The 19789-nt window shown below is 43.6% G+C and overlaps 1 protein-coding gene across 1 annotated transcript in view; it reads right to left on the bottom strand.

Moving 5' to 3' along the window:
* Window positions 1-3084: 3084 nt before the first annotated feature.
* LOC147710960 (uncharacterized) overlaps window positions 3085-19789 on the bottom strand; it is a 217021-nt gene continuing 200316 nt past the window's right edge. Inside the window, exon 10 of the mRNA XM_086921746.1 lies at window positions 3085-6923. Coding sequence (XP_086777872.1) covers window positions 6775-6923 — 149 coding nt within the window. The 3' untranslated portion in view covers window positions 3085-6774. The remainder of the gene's footprint in view (window positions 6924-19789) is intronic.

The raw sequence follows: 19789 nt of genomic DNA, 5'->3' as shown, positions 1-19789 counted from the left end.
GAGTAGCACTGACGAAACTCTACAACCCGGTCACTGAAGGCGGCGCAGCGGTCCCGAACCTAGAGCTCTATTATTTAGCAGCACAGGTGCAATGGGCGGTAGCCTGGATTTCAGGCAGGAACCTCGAGGACACGGCTACGGCCACAGACATCCTTTTCCCACTGCAGATACATACCCTATTCCACCCACTGACGAGCCCTAGGAAACACTCACAACTACATGTAGCTGTGGCCACGAAATGTTACGACAGATGCTTACGCCTCACTAGAACCACCATACCATACGCGCCAGCGTTGCCACTCCTGGGTACCCCCAAGGCCACGTCAGTCGTGACAGAGGCGGCACTGGTACAGTGGACACGCGCAGGCATAGAAACAATGACAGATTTGTACGCGGATGGCGCTTTACTTTCCTTCGAGGCACTGACTGCTGACACGGGACTGCCCACGGGACAATTCCTGCAACATGCCTCAATACTGCGGACACTCACGCAGAAATGGGGGAACATCGCTGACGAACCGCCCACACACCAGCTAGTGCAGTGCATGCACGTGATGGGCAACGGGACGCATGTGGTACACTGGCTGACACAGGCGCTACTCTCGCACACTCAAAACACATTGCAACCCCTCCGAGACAAATGGGCGGTGGACAGAGGGAAGGCATGGACGGACAAGGAGTGGGCGGTGATACTCTCGGGCCCCCGCAACATTCCCCGTAATGCACGCTTCAAACAGATCCAATTTTATGTCCTACACCGCGCATATCTATCCCCGGACAAGATAAACTCGTATTTCCCGGGCACGGGAGCCAAATGCCCGAGATGTGACACGGAGGGAGCAGATCTCCTCCACATGCTGTGGCAATGTCCCCAGCTTCAGGCATACTGGCACTCGATACTAACGCTACTGAAGCGATGCACGGCGATGCCGATCCCATTCTCGTGGGAGGCGTGCCTACTGGGCCTCTTCCATAGGACCAAACTAAACAGGGTACCTTCCCGCTTCTGGGATCTTGGCCTCATCACGGCCAAAAGACTCATCACAAAGCATTGGAAGCGGGCGGCACCACCAGCGGCGGAACACTGGCGCGCTTCGCTAGATAACTGGGCGAAAGCGGAAAGCATATCATTACATAATGAGGAGACGGCGGGATTGCGCAAGTACCCCATAGCGGCGCTCTGGGACGATATGATCCGCTCCTTCCACAATGGACCTCAGGCACCGGAGACTCCTGAGAGACAGACACCCCCAGATGGGGGACATAGCGATGACCAACATACTCCGGGCGCCGCAGACAACGGACATAACGCCCACACACCTGACCCCTAGACACCCCCTCTTCCTCCCCCCCCCCCGGCCCCGCTGACACGCCAGGATTGCTGCCACCCTCCTGCATCGCCAGCATAGCTCCCGAACATGCAAGAACAGACACGAATCTGCTGAAGCACTACTGCCGAGCCCTCCCCCCTCTCTCCTCGCCCCCTCCCTACAGCAGACCCCACCAACTGTTGCACCGCACAACGCACGACCCCAAGTTTGATACCCCTTTCCCGTTACGCTTTTATTGAAGCTGCTTGATTGGCAGGATACAATAACTGAGACAGCATGATCACGCACTGTTTGAACGTTGACTTTCTCAGCGAAATGTTGTGATTTACTTTGCGATCTAATCCATGATCTATGTATGCATTTCTTTGACTATTGACTCTTCATACATTGAGATTCTGTATGACATATGCTTGTATTTTTTTTTCTCCTTTGCACCGAATAAAAGATATATTTAAAAAAAAAAAAAAAAAAAACTATTTAAAAAAATTGTTTCTATGCAGCATTTTACAGTATACATATAGTATATCTGTACAGGGATAAAACATAATATGTACTAATTCTTTGAAATATACTGTAACTGTTTCCAAATATTTGCAGATGTGTCCAATTTATGATATAGTGTGGATGCAAACAAATAGTGGATTGACTATATGTCAAGGGGGAGCTCAATCTGGATCCATGCTGATGGTGCGGCATGGAAGGAACTGAGGTCAGCACTCTGGTTGTGGTGGCTATATAGGCTCCACGCATGTCATTTCCAGTGCAGACGACACCAAGCGGAGCCGAATGACGCCACCTGCTGGCACGCAAGTGAACTGCTCAAAAAACATTCTATATCCAGCGTAATGCCTGTGCATACCCTTTTAGGTGGTTCTTCAGAGGCTGAAGATTATCCCTCAGATGTTACTTTTAAAGGCCACTCAGGGTAAAAGTGTTCTTTTTATGAGATTTTTCCTGCTGACCTTTCCAAAGAAAAGAATGTACATCAGATTTGACACTTGAAGGGATTATAGTTGTGCGTGTCTGTCTGAGAAATTTGGCGAAAAAAGTTCTTCAAATGTTACAGATCCTTGCCTTATTTATTGGATGAAGGCGATTTATACACTCCTTGTAGGCATCATCAGAATGGAACCTCTTTTTTCCACAAGTTCCACAACTGTAATGCTCACTATTTCTACTGCTCAATGACGGGAATGATTCAATAATGAGAATCTATAAATGATCCAATATTGGAGAACAGATGGCACCTTTGATGCCTTTGTGGACCTGCTTTATCACACTGTGGAATGACCACAACAAGATTCAAGGTCGAGCCAGAGACAACACTAGCTGGTGATGGCAAGTTGACGTAGTTGAACATTTCTGGATGCAGTCAGCAGCCTTAGATCAAGGTTCATGTTGATGAATATATATGAAGGCGTACCATTAGAAATAGTTTATTAGTTAGTAGGCTGGAGGTGGGGCAGAATGTATCCTAATGTAATACCTTTGAAGAAACTTATATCCCACAAGATTTACATCAAAGGCATCTTTTCAAAGCCAGTGTTGTCATCTTCCACTATAATTGCTTTCCTTTTTTGTTGAAATTTTGTAATTGGTTTAAGGCCACTCCCACATTAAAATATACCCTTGATCATTAATGCCTTTTCACGCACAACCGCTAATCACTATTTATGCTATGCATTCACATAAGAGGAATTTAACATTTTAAACCAAGAGCTGAAAGCAAATCAATGACGAGTTACAAACCAAACAGAAAAATATTAGCTGTCCTTTATTGAGAAGCGCCCTTTGGTGTCATACGGTTTATCAATATTCAATTAAAAGAACAGAAATATGAAAACATTTTACAGTAATTTCTTTCTGAAAACCAAGAATGTGACAGATTCACTCATTTTTAAACAAATGCCACAAAAGATTGTGTTCACCTACAAGTCCATAAACATTACTATTTATTTCATTTCGATTTGTTGGTTACCATACATTAAAAAGACACATTTCCGGAAGAAAAAATAGTTTGAATATTAGCATATCTGTTAATGTTGAAACAGTTGAAAATATATATGTTAAATTTACAAAACATTTATGGCATTAATACAGAAGTACAAAGGTATAAATAACCAGCCTTGTCAGTTTGGAAAAAAGGCACTTTTAAGTAAATTTGAACCAAGCTCCAAAATTAATGAAACTGCTTTGCCGCCAAAAATCACTATGCCCAGTTTAAGTGATTGTCATTAAGTAGACTATGTGATTTGAATATGAATTACCAGTGTCATACTATTTTCAGTGGACAAGTATTCAAATCTCCAACATCACCACCATAAACCCTGTAGCAGGTACGACATAGATAAATAGTTGGGAGATTGCTAAGGCTTGAACGGTTGGTCACTCTGCTTTCATGTACTACAGCCTGCACGATTCATGATCAAATCACTTGTTGATGAACTCCCTATTTCCAGTATGTGGATTAGGATGAAAATAGCAAACGTTTTAAGGGGAGAATCAACTGAAAGACTTTTGTAGTGACCAGTTGCCACAGTTAACCTTTCCATGCCATTTTTTTCAATACTTGTGAAGGCTAAACAGTACTTACCTAGAAGCTCAAAATTTCCTGATGGCAGAAACTAGTTAAAAAGAAAGGACTTCTCATTTACCTGAGGCAGACTTCCTGTTGTGATGAGGCACAGAATCAGGTAAAGTAGCAACATAATCTTTCACCTCATAAAAAGAAGTCCCACTGTGTAACAAGGCGACTTTCAAAAAGGAGAATAACATTTACTTTTTCCCTTGTGCTTAAATTAAAAAAGGTACAAAGCATAAATAAAACTGTTTATTATAATTGTATTTTATATTGAGAAATACATTTTACTTTCAAACATTTCAGAGCGCGTTCGAATGCTCTTTTGGAGTTAGGTTCTTCAAATCACTATTTCATGGAAAAGGCCTCAGGAATAGGAATGTAAAGTAGAATTTATGAAATAGCCTGGAGCACAGAAGTCTTGGAAGAACACTGGGTAGAAGGAACACCACTTTTAAATGTAGAAATTGTACTTGTAAGTGTAAAATTGGAATCAATTCTAAAATCTGAAGGCCTTTTCATACAAACATTTTACCTCCACAGAGGTATAAAAACCGTTTCGGAGAACATATGTATACACTTGCATGCAGCACTATCTTGGCTTTGTAGGATGTCTACAATCAAACTAAAGGACATAAAGACAGCCAATGCAAAAGGTGGCAGGTTGCAGTTGGGAATCAGATCCCACTTCCTCCATGCGATATGAGCAATATGGTCTTTGCAGTAAACAACATTAACTCTGAATGCATTACAGACTCTGACCAACAAAGTGTTTATCTGAAATAGAGCCCACAGAAAAGTGGTGTTTGCTTTATCTCTTCCTCTCTCTATATATATTTTGTGTATATTCACCACAAATTCTCCGGTGGGGGAAGGCTAGCAGTAGGAAACTATCTTCAGGAGAATGAGCTGAAAAGAATTTTACCTATGTAGTAGGCACAGGGCTGGTCTAGAGGAATGTGCGACATATATTTCGAAATCAGTAAATGGAGGTTAGAAATAGCATATTAGTTTTGCTATACAGATTTAAGTGAACACATGCATTTGTAGATTGCACATATTCGGGAGTATTGCCAGAGGGCTACTGGTCTAAGCTGACATACATAGGTATTTAAGATTTTGTGAAACACGCAGTACATTGTTTGTTTTATTAACTTCTACAAGGTACACAATCCACAATTTAGTTATGCTAAATTGGGCATGATAAGCAATATCATGAGAATTTCAGTGCAATACTTTGGTCTCTCTATTACTTAAGTGCTATATGTAGCAAGTTAGCTCCTTAAACATAGGTATTACTTTTTTTGAAAGGATCACCGACTTTTCACCAATCACAGATCTTCTGCTGAATGGAATGCGAAAAAGGTTCTACTACAAGTTAATACATTAAGATTTTAATGTTTACAACTTGTGTTGTATGTACTACATGTTTAGTGTTAGATACTCTCCTGCAGGAGGATTATTTCTTGCTGTAACCACTGATTAGTTAATAATAATAATGAAAGGCAGTAAGTATCCCCTGTGGTACAAAAACGTCCGGTTAGGAGGTTAAGGAAGGAGGATTTAAGAAGCCAGACTGCACCATGGCAGAGAAACCTTTGTTAAACATATCTTTTTGATCATTTTAAATTACAATGAAAATTAGGTCTTCACGCACTGTAAACTTTTCTGGTACACTAGACTCTTTCAAAATAAGACTAGTTAATTCTGTGTAATGCGAGCTGAATATAGTTAAAAACATACAGTGCAAACTGCTGGTTTTTAACAGCAATACTCCTGCCATTTTGTGAGGTATTAATGAAAAGGGCTTCTCTTACTTCCATTTTGAGTGGCTGGCTGACATCTATTATTGAGTTTGCCTTAAAATGATTGTCTATGCAAAGAAAAAACAGGCAAATCCGACATTACATTCCAGATGGCAGAAATATCTTGTTTGTAATTTGACATAATTTGCACTCGTTCGATGGAAAAGAACCTGTTTTTGATGCCGCACAGTTAAAACCACAAACTAGCTCAACTGACTCATTCGGTTTGCAATTAATCGTCATACAACCATGCATACTGAATGTTATACGTGTGCCTTTTCTTAACAATGGAGAACAAACTTTAATAGAATGTTTTATCAATTGTGGATAGTAAAGACAGAGACATTTTTTGTGAAGACAGTTTCATCTCTAGGGCTATGAATTTCACTACAAGATTATAAACTGAAACAAGTGCAGTGTGCACCATGAGCTCCTATCATTGATTGCACCTCTAGATTCAGCTCAAAGCACGAGATACACAGCAAATTTCTATCCGGTCATAAGACTGAACAAAGTCATTTTGCATTACATTTGCATATTGCAATAGGCTCAAACAAGTAGAACCTTTAACCACAAATAATTTATTTGACCTACAATAGCGGTAAAGGAACTTCTTAGGTTCTCATTACCAAAGTCCATACTATGAATCGGATTTCCACATATTTCCCTAAAATTCCTAATCCCGTTATGCTGTCCCTCTGAAATTACCATTCCCTTGGTATTCATAAATCCAAGGGAGGGAAATAAAAGGGATTTGTCTGAAATAAATCAGATGCACTGACCTGCCACAAATATATAATTAATGGAATAAATGAAGCCATGAACATGCCTCAATTTATGGAAGCCAAGGGAACATGAAATATATATATATATATACATACATAAATAGGATGTTAAACGTACATTGGTTGAAAGAAGCATCTTTACCTCCTTGGATGAATCGAAGTGGAAAACAAATATTTAATATAAAATAGTACTCCGTAATCCTGTGATACATCACATGATAAAATCATGTGCAGCATAATTTGGGAATCCATCATATAATCCTACTAAGCCCACATTATAGTATTTCAGTCTTGATTATCGCCACATCCACGGCCTCATTGCGCAGGTCAACAGCCGTTCCATTTCGCCAGGATTGCTCAGCCCCTGCAGCCACCTGTAATGCCCAGAGGAACTGCTCTTTGGTAACCATTGGCTGCTCTTTTCCTGTAAAAGAAATGTATTGTCACTTATTACAGGTACACCACTTTGTGACGTCAGATAAAAAACATAATTTAAAAAATTGCATGCGCCCAAGGGAATTTTGGCTATTTTCTATACGTATCATATGTAACATATGCTAACCCGTTTACAGTTCGTATTTAGGAAATAATGTGCACACACACAGCACAAAGGATTGGCAGTATAAGGTCTTCCAGATTCTGACACTATGGATGTACTTGTCAAATGCCATTAATGTACCTTTTTGCTAGTTGAGTGAGGGTTTGCCTCCTGGCAGTTTGGAGAATAAAGAAGCTTACTCAACAAACCAAGGCATTATTCTATTAGCAAGTCTGTGAATTCTTTTCAGCTGAAGGACCTGAAGGCAGGATGTGAAAGGGTGATTTTGTGTCAACAAGACATTCTCTTATAGAGTCATCCTAACTCTTTACTTGATCTTATCTTCTCGAATATGCTTTCAAATTTTGGGAAAGTGTCTGTTTGGAACATGATAGAAAGTTAGATGACTCGGTTTTAGTAAAACTACAGAAACGCGAAGCGTGGCTGATTGGCAAAGGATTAGCCTTTTCGAGTGCAATAAAAGACAAATGAGCTGAAAAAATGAAAATCTCTGTCCAAAACATAGTGTCTTTAGGAGATAACCTTTAAAATCAGACACGTGCCAGGGAGATTACGCTAAGCGGATACAAGGTTTGGAAACATATTGACATTAGTATGTATAAACCATAGCACAAAATGGACATTAAGCTGTTTAAAAACTTCACATCACAGGAGAAACATCTCTATTTTATTACGTACAAATAAAAATTACCTTTGTGAAAGGTTTTCTTAAACTGAACTTGCAGCTTTGTACTCCCTTTGTACCCACAGCATGAAAGTCTGCTCTTGCACTTCCATGTGGCAACGAAGAGTTGAAAGTTGGTGGAGCTATTTGCACAGTGAGTGCTCTCATTAGTTAGCCAGTAGTTTTAACATAGAAACACCACAGGTGTGGCATCTCTGTTTTTATTACACATTAGTGCACTTTACCTTTGGAGGTGAACTTTTTGCTGCTTAATCTGAACTTTCCTTTGTATGCCCCCCACATATTTAAGCTCGCTCATGTATATCCTAAAGGCCCATGAGGAAAGTGAAGTGCTGACAATGGGCAGTCTTTACATATTAACTGTCCTCTCCATTCAATCTGTAAATGGCTGTAGCTGGACAGTCAGTAGATTAAAACCCAGAACACGGCAGCTGTGGAGTGATTGTGGCATAACAGAGAAACATGCATTGTGGACTAAGTGGGCATACCACACTGTCTGTTGGGAATTTATATTCATCTCAATATTTGATAATCCAGTGTTAGCAAAATAAGTTAGTTCAAATAATTTTTATGAGTTTAATTAAATACAACCAAGTGCAATATTGACAGGCATATAATATTTATTTCATTTACTTATAAAGCACCCAAATCGCCCCCTAAGGGGTATCTCCGCGCTGTAGGAGGTACAGCTGTCAGACCAGGTGAGGACAACTCAGAAGAGCTTAGTCTTAAGAAGTTTTCTAAATGAAAGATATTCTGAGCATTTACGAAGATGAATCGGAAGTTGATTTCAGCAGTAGGGGGCTAAGTAGAAGAAAGCTTTCCCACCCATGCGAGATTTATTAAAACGGGGAATGAGGAGCAGAGATTTTTCTGCTGATCAAATTGATCTATTTGGCTGATATTGGATGAGTTTTTCAGCTAGGTAACCAGGTACTTTACAGTTCAAAGCATTGTCCACAATGCAACATATCTTAAACCTAACCCTCTTACGTATAGGTAGACAATACAGATGTTGTAAGAGGGGGAGGGAGGCTGTTCTGGCTGGTAAGTTCTTAAGGAGACAGGCTGCGGTTATTTGAAATACCTAAAGTCTGTTTAGTGAGGAATCACTTGCCGCAATCAGGAGGACATTACAGTAATCTAGGCGGCTTATCACGTGTCTGAACAAGTGTTTAAAGCACCAGTGAGAGGAACAAAAGTAATTACTTTGCGCAGTAGGCTTAACATATGGAAGCATGAACCTACAGTGGCTGCCACCTGATCTTTCATCGTAAGTTTCTGGTCCAGACGGATGTCTAAGTTCTTGAACACTGTCTTAGGGACAGGGGCAACACCTAGCTCAGGCAGCCACCACTCAGGAGACTAAAGCAAAGAAGTGTCGCTAAAGAGCCTGATCTCAGTTTCCAGTATTTAACTGGCGAACTTTATCCGTCATCAACGCAGCAATTGCTGTCATACTTTCTGAGAAAGAGGCCTGAGTATTCAGAGTTTTTATTAAACAATAGTAAGAGCTGGGTGTCATCTGCATATGAACTCTGGGTAAAGCCAAGTTTTCTGAGTGGTTTCGACAGAGGAGCCACATAGATATTGAATAAGTAGGGACTGAGGCAAGATCCCTGAGGCACTCATTTGTAAAGCTCCATAGTTCGAGAGCAGAAGGAACCAAGATTGATGGTCTGTGGCCAATGCGTTAGGAAACGAGAAACAACCTTTACAACACAGTCATCACATCGCACTACATTGACCAGGCAGTCATTATATCGCAACATCCTTTACAACGCATGTCACTACAATGCAGGCATTACATTGCATGTCATTACAACGCATACCATTACAATGCATAGTACCCCTACACTATCCAACACTTACCCTACTGTTGCAGCCCCTGGAGTTAGAATAGTAATTTTTACCCCAGCACTTACCCTACTGTTGAACTCCCTGGAGTTAGAATAGTAATTTTCACCTGTATACTATCCAACACTTTAAAAAGGTGTTGTAATGGCATGCAATGTAATTGTATGCATTGTAAGGGATGTTGTGGTGTAAAAACTGCGTTGTAAAGGCTTGTCCACAAATCCCGATTTCTTTAAGTCTCCTGGGTTGAAAGCTGCCGACAGATCCAGAAGCACCAACAGAAATGCCTGGCTGTTGTCAAGGGAGTGTCTCATATTGTCTGTGACAGCAATCAATGACTCGTGCTGTACATTGGTCTGAATCCAGACTATGAGGGATAAAGGCATCCAGTGGATTAATAAATTCTGAGAGTAGTTTGTTGATGTATTGTTCTAAAAGTTTACTCAGACGAGGCAAAGGAGAGATCGGGCAGTAGTTAGATAGGTCTGCTACTGGGGCATTAGCCTTCTTTCGGGTGGGGATTATTTGTGCGGCCTTCCACTCTGGTGGAAGCTGGCCGTCCCTCATAGAGAGATTAAGCATTGAACAAATAGAGGGTGCCAGCTGTTCTCATTGTTACAAGCCTTCGGGTTAATAAAAGATTTGAGGATTTATTATTATTCTTTAGGAGCATTCCCTGTCTGGTTATGTTTTGAGGCAATATGAGCTCAGCGGGCATTTTTTAAGTTCTTATTATAAAGAGCTATAGAGGTCTTATCGATTTCCTTATCATTCTGGTCATGGGAGTGACGCCTACGCCTCGCCAATTTTTTGCAAAGGATTTCTCCTTACGCAGTTCCTGAGAAAACCAGGCTGCATGTGGGCATTGGACAGTATTAAATTGCAGTTTCAGTGGGGCCAAGCTATCTATAGCTGATTTTACTGTAGTATGGCAGTCAGTTAAACAATAGACAATATTCCTTGATTCCCAATTTATATTTACCGAAAATGTATTCATAAAGGTGTCAGGTGTAATGTTGTGCCACCGTCTTATGACACTGTTGGGAGCATTGGAGGGTGCAGGCCTCGCCTTGGGCCCACGGATTTGGAAATCACTTAGGGAGTGGTCTGACAATATAAGAGGACTTTTCTAACTCCCTCTACCATGCACTTCCACGAGCTCTCCTACATCGTCTTCAGGTTGTACAGAACCAGGCAGCCCGCCTGATATTTAAGATCCCTAGGTGGCAATCCGCGAAGCGTTTGCTCCGCGAGCTTCATTGGTTGCCAGTGAAGGAGAGAGCTGCCTTCAAGATGGGCTGCATGGTATTCAAATCCCTTCACTGTCCCTGCCCCGCGTTTATAAAATCTCTGGTCACCTTGTATCAACCTGCACGCTCCCTCCGTTCAGCTTCCCTTCATTTGGTCGTCACTCCTAAATTCAAACTTAATAAGTTTGGAGGTCGTCGATTTGCCTCGTCGGCCCCCAAACTTTGGAACTCCTTTCCTCTGGCCATTAAATCCAGCAATTCTCTTCTTCAGTTCAGGAAATCCCTCAAAACTTTTCTTTTCACTCTGTCAGGATAAACTCTCCTTGCTCTCACCTCAGTTGTCCTTCCAGTAAGCGCCAAGAAACCCTCGGGTGTTAGTGCGCTCAATAAGTGTCATTTAACATAACATTTAACATATACCTCCGCCAACATTATGCTCTCTATCCAACTTTTGGAAGCGGTAAAGCTCAGGGAGTGCCACAGTAATGGAGGGGGAGAGCTTGGGTTGAGCCACATCTCGCTAAGAAACCAGAGGTCACTTTTTCTGAGGTAAGTAAAACCCAGACTTCAGTGGCATGCTTAGGCAGAGATCTAACATTGCTCAAAAAACATTTCTACACCTGAGCGGGTCTGGTAGGCAGGAAATTCGAAGGAGGGAGGGGAAGTATCTAGGGTATAAATCCTAGCCACTTGATCAGAGGTGAGTTGAGCCGTGGACTTCTGCCACAGCTCCATACTTTGAAATTGGCATGTCTGCAAGAGAAAGTTCTCTCCATATTAGACAAGGCCCCAGGCAAGCCATTGTGGCTTTTGATACAATGAGTATTGAATAAGCGTCTAACTTCAAGGAGCTCCATAGACCGAATAAGTGTGTTTCTGCCTATACTCAATGTCTAACCTGAAAGATGCAGGAGTTCTGGCCCTGACGACGGATGTGCGCGGACGGCTACAGATAGGCTTGCCTGTGGCGTGCCCACTGCATGCGTTCGCTGCCCGTCGGGGCAGCCATGAGTTTAAATAGAGTCAGGTAGCAACTAGACTGCCAGCCAAGTAGGTCCTCCCCAACCCGGAAATGATGCAGAGTTCGTGTACGCTCGCTATCTCCACTCAAACGGAGACATACAGATCATAAATCACATGCACTACAAATACAGTAATTTGCATTAAAAAGGCACACAGATAATTATAGTAAATAGATTAAAATATAGGTTAAAAGGAGAAATACCCATTTAACTATAATTTACAGATTAAAAGTGATATAAATATATCTCATATAACATGCACCCACAAACATTCAACAATATTCCAACTACTGTATATTTCATACATATCTTAAGTCTACTAAAATTAGTACAATAAAACTATAACATCCATTCCCCCATCCACAGTTACCCCTAATCAAGAAAAGCAGTCACAAATAAAGTGTCAAGATATTCCACATGCACAAGTATATAGTTGTAGTACACATTAACACACAACTTAGCAGTATTAAAATAGATTTCCCTCCCTTACCCGCAAGGAATAAAAAGATGAGTTGGAAAGTATGAATGCTGTAGGTCAGGATAGGGAAGAGTAATGCCATAGTGTATATATTATTAGTGCTGACTCACCGAAAAGGAGATTCTCAAGCACGTCAAATCATTTAACGATCCCAATACACTTTTCGCCTTCCACAGATACTTTTGAGGCTAATTTAACCTCCTTTTCCACTACCAACTTAGTTTTTTTTAGTGACAACGAGGAAGTAAAAAATAAGCTATAAAGAAAATGCTCTTTGTTTAACTTGCCATCCAAAGATTTTGTAGGCAAAACAGGCATCACGGCTCCTCTGGGTCTTACAGAAGAGAAACAAGCTTGGGAGGGACAAATGATGACACACCAAAGGATGTAAGTTTCAGCTGGGACTCAGCTGCCCCAGCAATAACTACTTCCAGCAATAATGACATATTGGCAAAACATAAATGTAATGATAACAAGACTTTCATAGCAATCCCACAGAATAAAGTGCAGGCTGAACTGTAGCAAACTAGGGCCAATTGTATGGTAATAATCGACACAAACAGTAGGAAAATCTAATATCTTGGCCCAGGGTAAAGAGCAAAAATCATCGGTGCATTGCTCCTGCTACATCATTTTAGCGAGACTAAACGCAGTCGCAGAAAAACTGCAAACAGATGGATGATCTAAAATCGGAACCAAGCATGTTCTCCATTAGGTAAAGTTGTTGCTTTAAAAAAGCTGAATGATGTATCTGGGAATGTGGCTGTTCTCTCCACAGACCAGACTAATATGCCAGTTAGCACCTTGCTACACCTGAAAAGTAAGGTGAAAGATCATGCAGCACCTGAAAAGTAAGGTGACAGTTCATGTAGAAGGGCATTCAGTGCAAGACGTTTCCCGTCTACCGACGGGGCTCCAGCTATGGCTTCTTACACAACCGTGAATTGGGCGTAGTTGTCACGTTTATACTAGCTCACGGTGAAGAAATATTCCTGGTTAAACATCCACCAAAATACAGTTGATTGCGGAGTGTAAGCAATTCTGCTTTATGTGATAATGTTAATATGCAGTAGAGGCCTTGATGTATGCTAGCACAGTCCATGAGTGTGTACTGGATGGAACAGCGCATTAGGTTCACATAGATGGCTTTTTGCTAACTAGGCCTGTCCCTTTTCTCGTCAGAGCCGTCTGCAAGCGCCATGAGACTCTTTGGATGTGATATGTGCGCGATACAAATGTTTTTGACTTGACTTGACTTGACATAGCATAATGGCGTTCAGGCTAGAATTTAAGCCTCTATTAAGGTAAGGCTTTCTGCTTCATGTTGTGCAAGCTTCCAGTGTTTGTACAAAACTGCTACATATTTTTATGTTCATATCACTTACACGAGAAAGGGATTTTTCCAACTTCTACTGTGTGTTTGCCGCAGTTGCAAGAAACCTCTGCAGGTTGATCTTGTAAGTTAAGAGCTGGTGGAGTTATAAAATGCAACAAGATCTGCTGCTCTGGATCAAGAAGTTTTTTTCCAATTCTACTTTGCATTTGCAGTTTTGGAGTGCATTAGCCCCCAATTGCTTCACAGACTTATTATGGGAATATATAGATGTAAAACTCCCTAGCAATTGGGGCGGGGCAGAAAGACGACCAGATGCCAGTAGATATGTTGTCAAACGGGGAATCAATTTGAGGCTTTCTGGCTTACAGGTATGAAGAATTTTTACTGACTCCGCAAATAAAAAAAATACTAATACAATGCTGCATGGCAACTAGGGTTATTGGACTATTACTTTAGATATGTGTGTTAAAATGTCACTCTTATTTCTGTCTCAGTATTATTTGTATCTTACTTTTTACTATCTGGGGTATTCTTTTTTGTGATAATAATTCATACTCACGTGATTTTATGAAGACTAGCACATAATAAAGTCTAATCATTATAAAATACCAACGTGTGTGCAGGCAAGAGCTTCAATGCCGAGGCGTTGAAGCGCTTTGCAGTGAGTAGCATGCTACTCCGGAATCCAAGTTTAGAGGTTAATAGTTAGTGGATCAGTAAACCTGCAAGACAAAGAGATTCTCTGACTGATCTGTCGGATTTTAAGCACAACTAACTGTTATGAGCATAACTCAGTAATGGGTGAGTAAAACCAGTCTCTTTTCCTTTTCTTTGCAAAGGTGACAGTTTACTATAAGGGCTAAGGAAATATAAAAAGTATGAAACCGAAAGAATTGGGGTCCTCGCAACACACGTTTTTCTAAAACAAAAAATGAAGTTTGAAAAAAAAGGAAACTTTCCTGTATCCAGCTGCATCGCCGCTCTTTTGGTTCCACTGCATGCAGGCACAGGCTACCATGCTGTCCTGCGGCAAACTTGATGCTGCTCTAACAGCATGACAGCAGCATCAGGATTGGCCTGTGTGCCCTCGATTTGTGCTCACAGGGAGACTGTGAGCCTGTGCCTACTGTCTCCAACGCAGCAACGTAGCTCAGGTTGGAGACAGCTTCAGTGCGCATGACGGTTTGTCCAAACCGTCATGCGCGCTGAAGGCAGTGCCCACCACTCCTCCTCAGTGCCTGTCATCCCGTGGCACCATCTCCAAGACTACAAGGTAGGAGAAAAATAAAATGATAATAAACATGTATTAATATTGTTTTATTTCAACAGTTTTGCAGTAGCTGCTGCTGGCAGGAGGCGGTGATGCACCTCCGCTATAGCAGGAGCCGACCCTGTTTTCAGCTTACGATGTGTTGGTCCAGGCCAAATCACATAATACGTTTTTTTACTACTGCATTTGCGAGCATATTAACATGTTTTTTGTTAACAATTCAACAGAACAAGCTTCTTACCTTCGGTAACGTATTATTTGGTACAGACTCTATTTAGCTGAAGATTCCTTACCTTTGAATTTCCAGGCGTCAGGCCGGATCCGGAAACATTTACTCGAACAATACCCATTGCGCTCACCGTCGGGTGGCTCCCTTTGGGTCCGCGTGACATTTGCGGCGTCGGTTATGACATCGCAGTCACCTATATAGGCGCCATCCAGGCGTGCGGAAGTTAGTACTTTTCGTTTTTTCCATGCCAGAAGCGCAGAGCCACAAAGTAACTGACAGTCATGTGCAAAACTAGGGCCCTGAAAAGGGGAGAGTAGCCCTAGCACAATCAGTCCGCAAAGCAGGAAGGCATGGGTGGGGCTGTAAGGAATCTGCAGTTCGAGTCTCTACCAGATAATGTGTTACCGAAGGTAAGTAACTTGCTCATCTGCTAGAGACTTCTAGCTGCAGATAGCTTACCTTTAAAGTCGATACCTAAGCCATACCATCCTGGCGGTCGGTTGCCGACCAATACCTTACACTAGTACGGTCTGAAGGACCCAAGGGGCAATATACCCATCCCTGCGTACCTGACTGTCCAGCAGCAGTGCTTGGCAAACGTGTGCAAAGAGGCCTAAGTTGCTCCCTGACAGATGTCTAAGACTGGGACACCCCGAACCAAGGCCTTGGTCACAGCCTTTCCTCTGCTTGAATGGGCCCTTAATTCCTCGGGGGCTGCTTCGTACCAGGGCATAGCAGATCTTAATGCAGAGAAAGACCCAGCACTACCCATCCCTTCTTAGCTCCCATGTACCCCACACAGAGTTGGTCGTCCACCCGGAACTCTTTAGTGTGGTCAAGGTGGAACGACAACGCTCTTTTTGTGTCCAGACTGTGGAGACACTCCTCTTCCTTAGAGGGATGCATGGAAGCAATGAAGGTGGGTAGCGTGATGGATTGACCTAGATGGAATTGGTTCACAACCTTTGGCAAAAATGAAGAACGGGTGCGAATCACCATGTTGTCTGGAAAATACATCATGTAGGGAGGCGTATAAGATAGCACCTGCAACTCACTCACCCTCCGGGCAGATGTTATCGCCACTAGAAAGGCTGGCTTGATGGTAAACAGCCGGAAGGGGACAGTTATATAAAGGCTCGAAGGGAGCACACATAAGATAAGTGAGGACCAAATTAAGGTCCAGCTGCGGCATAGCAAAGAATGTGGGCAGAAACAAGTAAGCCAGCCCCTTCAAAAATCTATTTACAATCGGTGACCTAAAAAGAGAGGGTTGGTCTGAGAGCTGCAAAAAAGCAGATAGAGCAGAAAGATTACCCTTGAGATTTCCCAAAGCAGAGCCCTGCTGGGCAAGGTTTAGAGTGAATAGAAGAACAGTGAAAAGAGAAGCAGAAAGAAGGTCAATAGACCTTTCTGTACAATATAATACAAATTTCTACCACCGGCAAGTGTATACTGTCTTAGTGGAGGGCCGCCTGGCTACCTCAGAAGGAAGGTCAAAACGTTCAACTGCTGCCACTTAATCTCCAGGCATGGAGGAGCAGAGATGGCCGGTTCAGGTGGAGGACCCTCCCCTGCTGCTGTGACAGAAGATCCTCCCGAAGCGACAGCCTGATCGGAGGATCGATGCTCATTTTCAGAAGCTCTGGATACCAGACTCTCCTCGCCCAGTCCAGAGAAATAGGAATGACTTAAACCCGTTTGCTGCTGATCTTCAGAAACCTGGGTTGGAGTGGTATGGGCGGAGAGGCGTACAGCAGGCCTGAGCTCAACTAGCGACGAAAGGCATTGCCAAGAGATAGCTGACTTGGAAACTACATCGAGCAGTATTGCTGACACTGCGCATTCTCTTCGGAGGCAAACAGTTCTAACCAAGGACCTCAGCACTGCTGAAAGAGACCTCGCGACACCTCCGAATGGAGACGCCATTCGTGATCCGCCAGGTATGGACAGCTGAGTTTGTCCGCCCTAGCGTTCAGAGAGCCTGCCAGGTGTTGAACCACCAGGGTTATGCCCTGCTGTTCCAGCCATGTTCAGAGACACAGGGCCTCTCGACAAAGGGTCCACGACCCCACCCCGTCATGTTTGTTGCAGCACCACATGGCGGTGGTGTTGTCCATGAACACCTGCACTAACTTCCCCTTGACATAGGGAAGAAACATCTTCAATGCCAACCAAATCACCTGAAGCTCTAGCAAATTGATGTGGCGCTCGGACTCCGCCAGAGTTCCGTGTCCCCTGATCTCCACCTCTCCCAGATGGCAACCCAATCCCAGAAGTGACGCATCTGTCACAACTGTGAATCCTGGTTGGGGAAGGGAACGGGGTCTGCTGTTGACCCAATTGTGGTTCGTCAACCACCACTGCAGATCTCTAGCATTTCCGTCTGAGTTCTTGATCACGTCAGTGAGATTTGGCGGAGAGGGCATGCCAGTATCTGGGGAAATGTCCAGTCCACTGGCTTCTCCAAGTTCCCTATACCAGTCCATCTGCTCTGCAAAGACATCCTGGTGTTCCAATGGGTACACAGACCTTTCCCTTTCCTCTCCTGAGCCTCAAACATCTTCAAAGTGTTCAGACGACAAAATAGAACCCCTGAGTTCAATCAGCATCGAACGATGCTGTTCCGACTCTGTGTCGCCAGGGATAAGGATGGGGCTAGCACCACTGGTGGGCACAGGCAGCACAGACTTTGGGTACGCCGCTGGAGGATGTTGCGATGGCTCGACCGGCGTCGACTCAAATCCAGGATCAGATCCATATGGCCCCACTGGCACCGTGGCCGGAGCTGACGGAGTCAAACCCGATAGGGCAACTTCTGACCCTGTGTGGCCCGTGGGCTCACCAGATGGGTCGACGCGCTAAAAGACGTGGCACATGGCCTTGTAAAATCCTTGAATTTGAGCAGGGGTCACTTCGGCTCCCAGAAAGAGAGTAAGGCACAAAGTCGACCCTGGCTCTGGCTCCTCAGAACCATCACTTAGCGTGTTGGTGCTCCTTACCTCGATCGTCGACGCACAGCAGTCGAGGTGAAGATGAAGTCTGCTTGGATTTCTTCTTTTTCTTGTGCCTCTTCCCCGAGCGTACCGAAGACCTTGAGTGGAACGAAGAGGACTTGGGGCTCCGGAAGCGGTACCGCGACCTTCTCTTCTTCGATCAGGACTGGGACCTCCGCATAGTCTCTCTCTGGATGGTGTTGACTGACGGGCCTTCGGAACTGCATAGCCTGCTCCCGCAAGGCCTTCGGAGCCATAGCCCGACAGTCCGAGCACTACTTCGAATCGTGGTCACGCTCGGGAAACCAGAGACAGACGAGGTGGGGGTCGGTAACCGATATCATGGAGTAACAACCACTGCATGGCTTAAACCTTGTCTTCCTGAAAGACATCCTCTCACACTAATTTGAATTTTTTCCAAAGTCGACAAAAGTAAAAAAAAAAAAAGGGGCCCATCATAAAGCGACAAAGGAAAGCTCTTCCCAGGTCGGTGCTTAACTGGCACGGAAAGAAAAGACCTGACGTTCGCACACCTGGGTGGCGCCTATATAGGTGACTGCAACGTCATAACCGATGGTGACCACGTCACGCAGAGCCGAACGGGGTCACCCGAGGGTGCACGCAAGGGATATTGCTCCAGCAAATGTTTCTGGATCCACCCTGGCGCCTGGTATATTCAAAGAAATCTGCAGCTACAAGTCTCTATCAGATAAGAATATTTATATTCCTTCATTCATTTACTTCGAGATGTTTTGTAGGCAATCCATAAATGGAATTTAAGGTTCACATAAGATCTGTAAGTGTGTGAACTCGGCAGTGTGCAACTAAAATCCTACTGGGCTTTCAATGGCCATCACTTTCTCTCTAATACAATTGAATATTGTCAGCTTTCCTTTCGGGGGACAACGGGCCAAGCAGGAGCTACTGGGTTCAACCGTGGTTGCTGAGGCATTATACTCGAATGACCCGGGGCCAGGTCTATTATGGACTCTTAGCAACTGAGCCAAGTACTGCTTCAGCACCTGACTTTCAGTGTTGGCTGGGGTCAAGCAGTCCAAAGCTTTTTGAGGAGGAGGCAGTTGTAACACAAGGATAGACTCACAGCTCAAAATACACCCAACAACCCCTAATAAATGATTGCCCAGTCAAACACGGGCTTATTTGACCCCATTCCCCCTAAAAATTGGAAGACATTCGGAGAGGAACTCTTTCCCACTCTCTGCAGGATCTGCAATCAATCCCTGCACAGTGGCTTAGTTCCTGCTCCCTGGAAGCAGGCTCTCATTAGGCCACTGTTGAAGAAACCCTCTCTGAACCCTGAGTGTCTACAGAATTATCGACCCATCTCCCTGCTACCAATACAGGCAAAAATTGCCGAGCGCTGGGTGAGCTCGTGTCTCTCCAAACATCTGGAGCAGAATCATTTCCTGGACGAAATACAATTCGGCTTTCGTCCAGCCCATGGCACCGAAACAGCTCTACTTACTGCCATGGAGGACCTTCGTATGCGTGCAGACAGGGGCCAGGCAGTAGCCTTGATCCTGCTGGACCTGTCTGCCGCATTCGATACGGTCAATCACGTGATTCTACTGGAGAGACTAAGAGAGGCCG

Source organism: Lissotriton vulgaris, chromosome 5 (assembly GCF_964263255.1).
Source record: "Lissotriton vulgaris chromosome 5, aLisVul1.2, whole genome shotgun sequence".
In the NCBI taxonomy this organism is placed as follows: Eukaryota; Metazoa; Chordata; class Amphibia; order Caudata; family Salamandridae; genus Lissotriton; species Lissotriton vulgaris.
The sequence above is the reverse complement of the archived record's forward strand: the minus strand, read 5'-3'. Positions and strand labels throughout refer to the sequence as shown.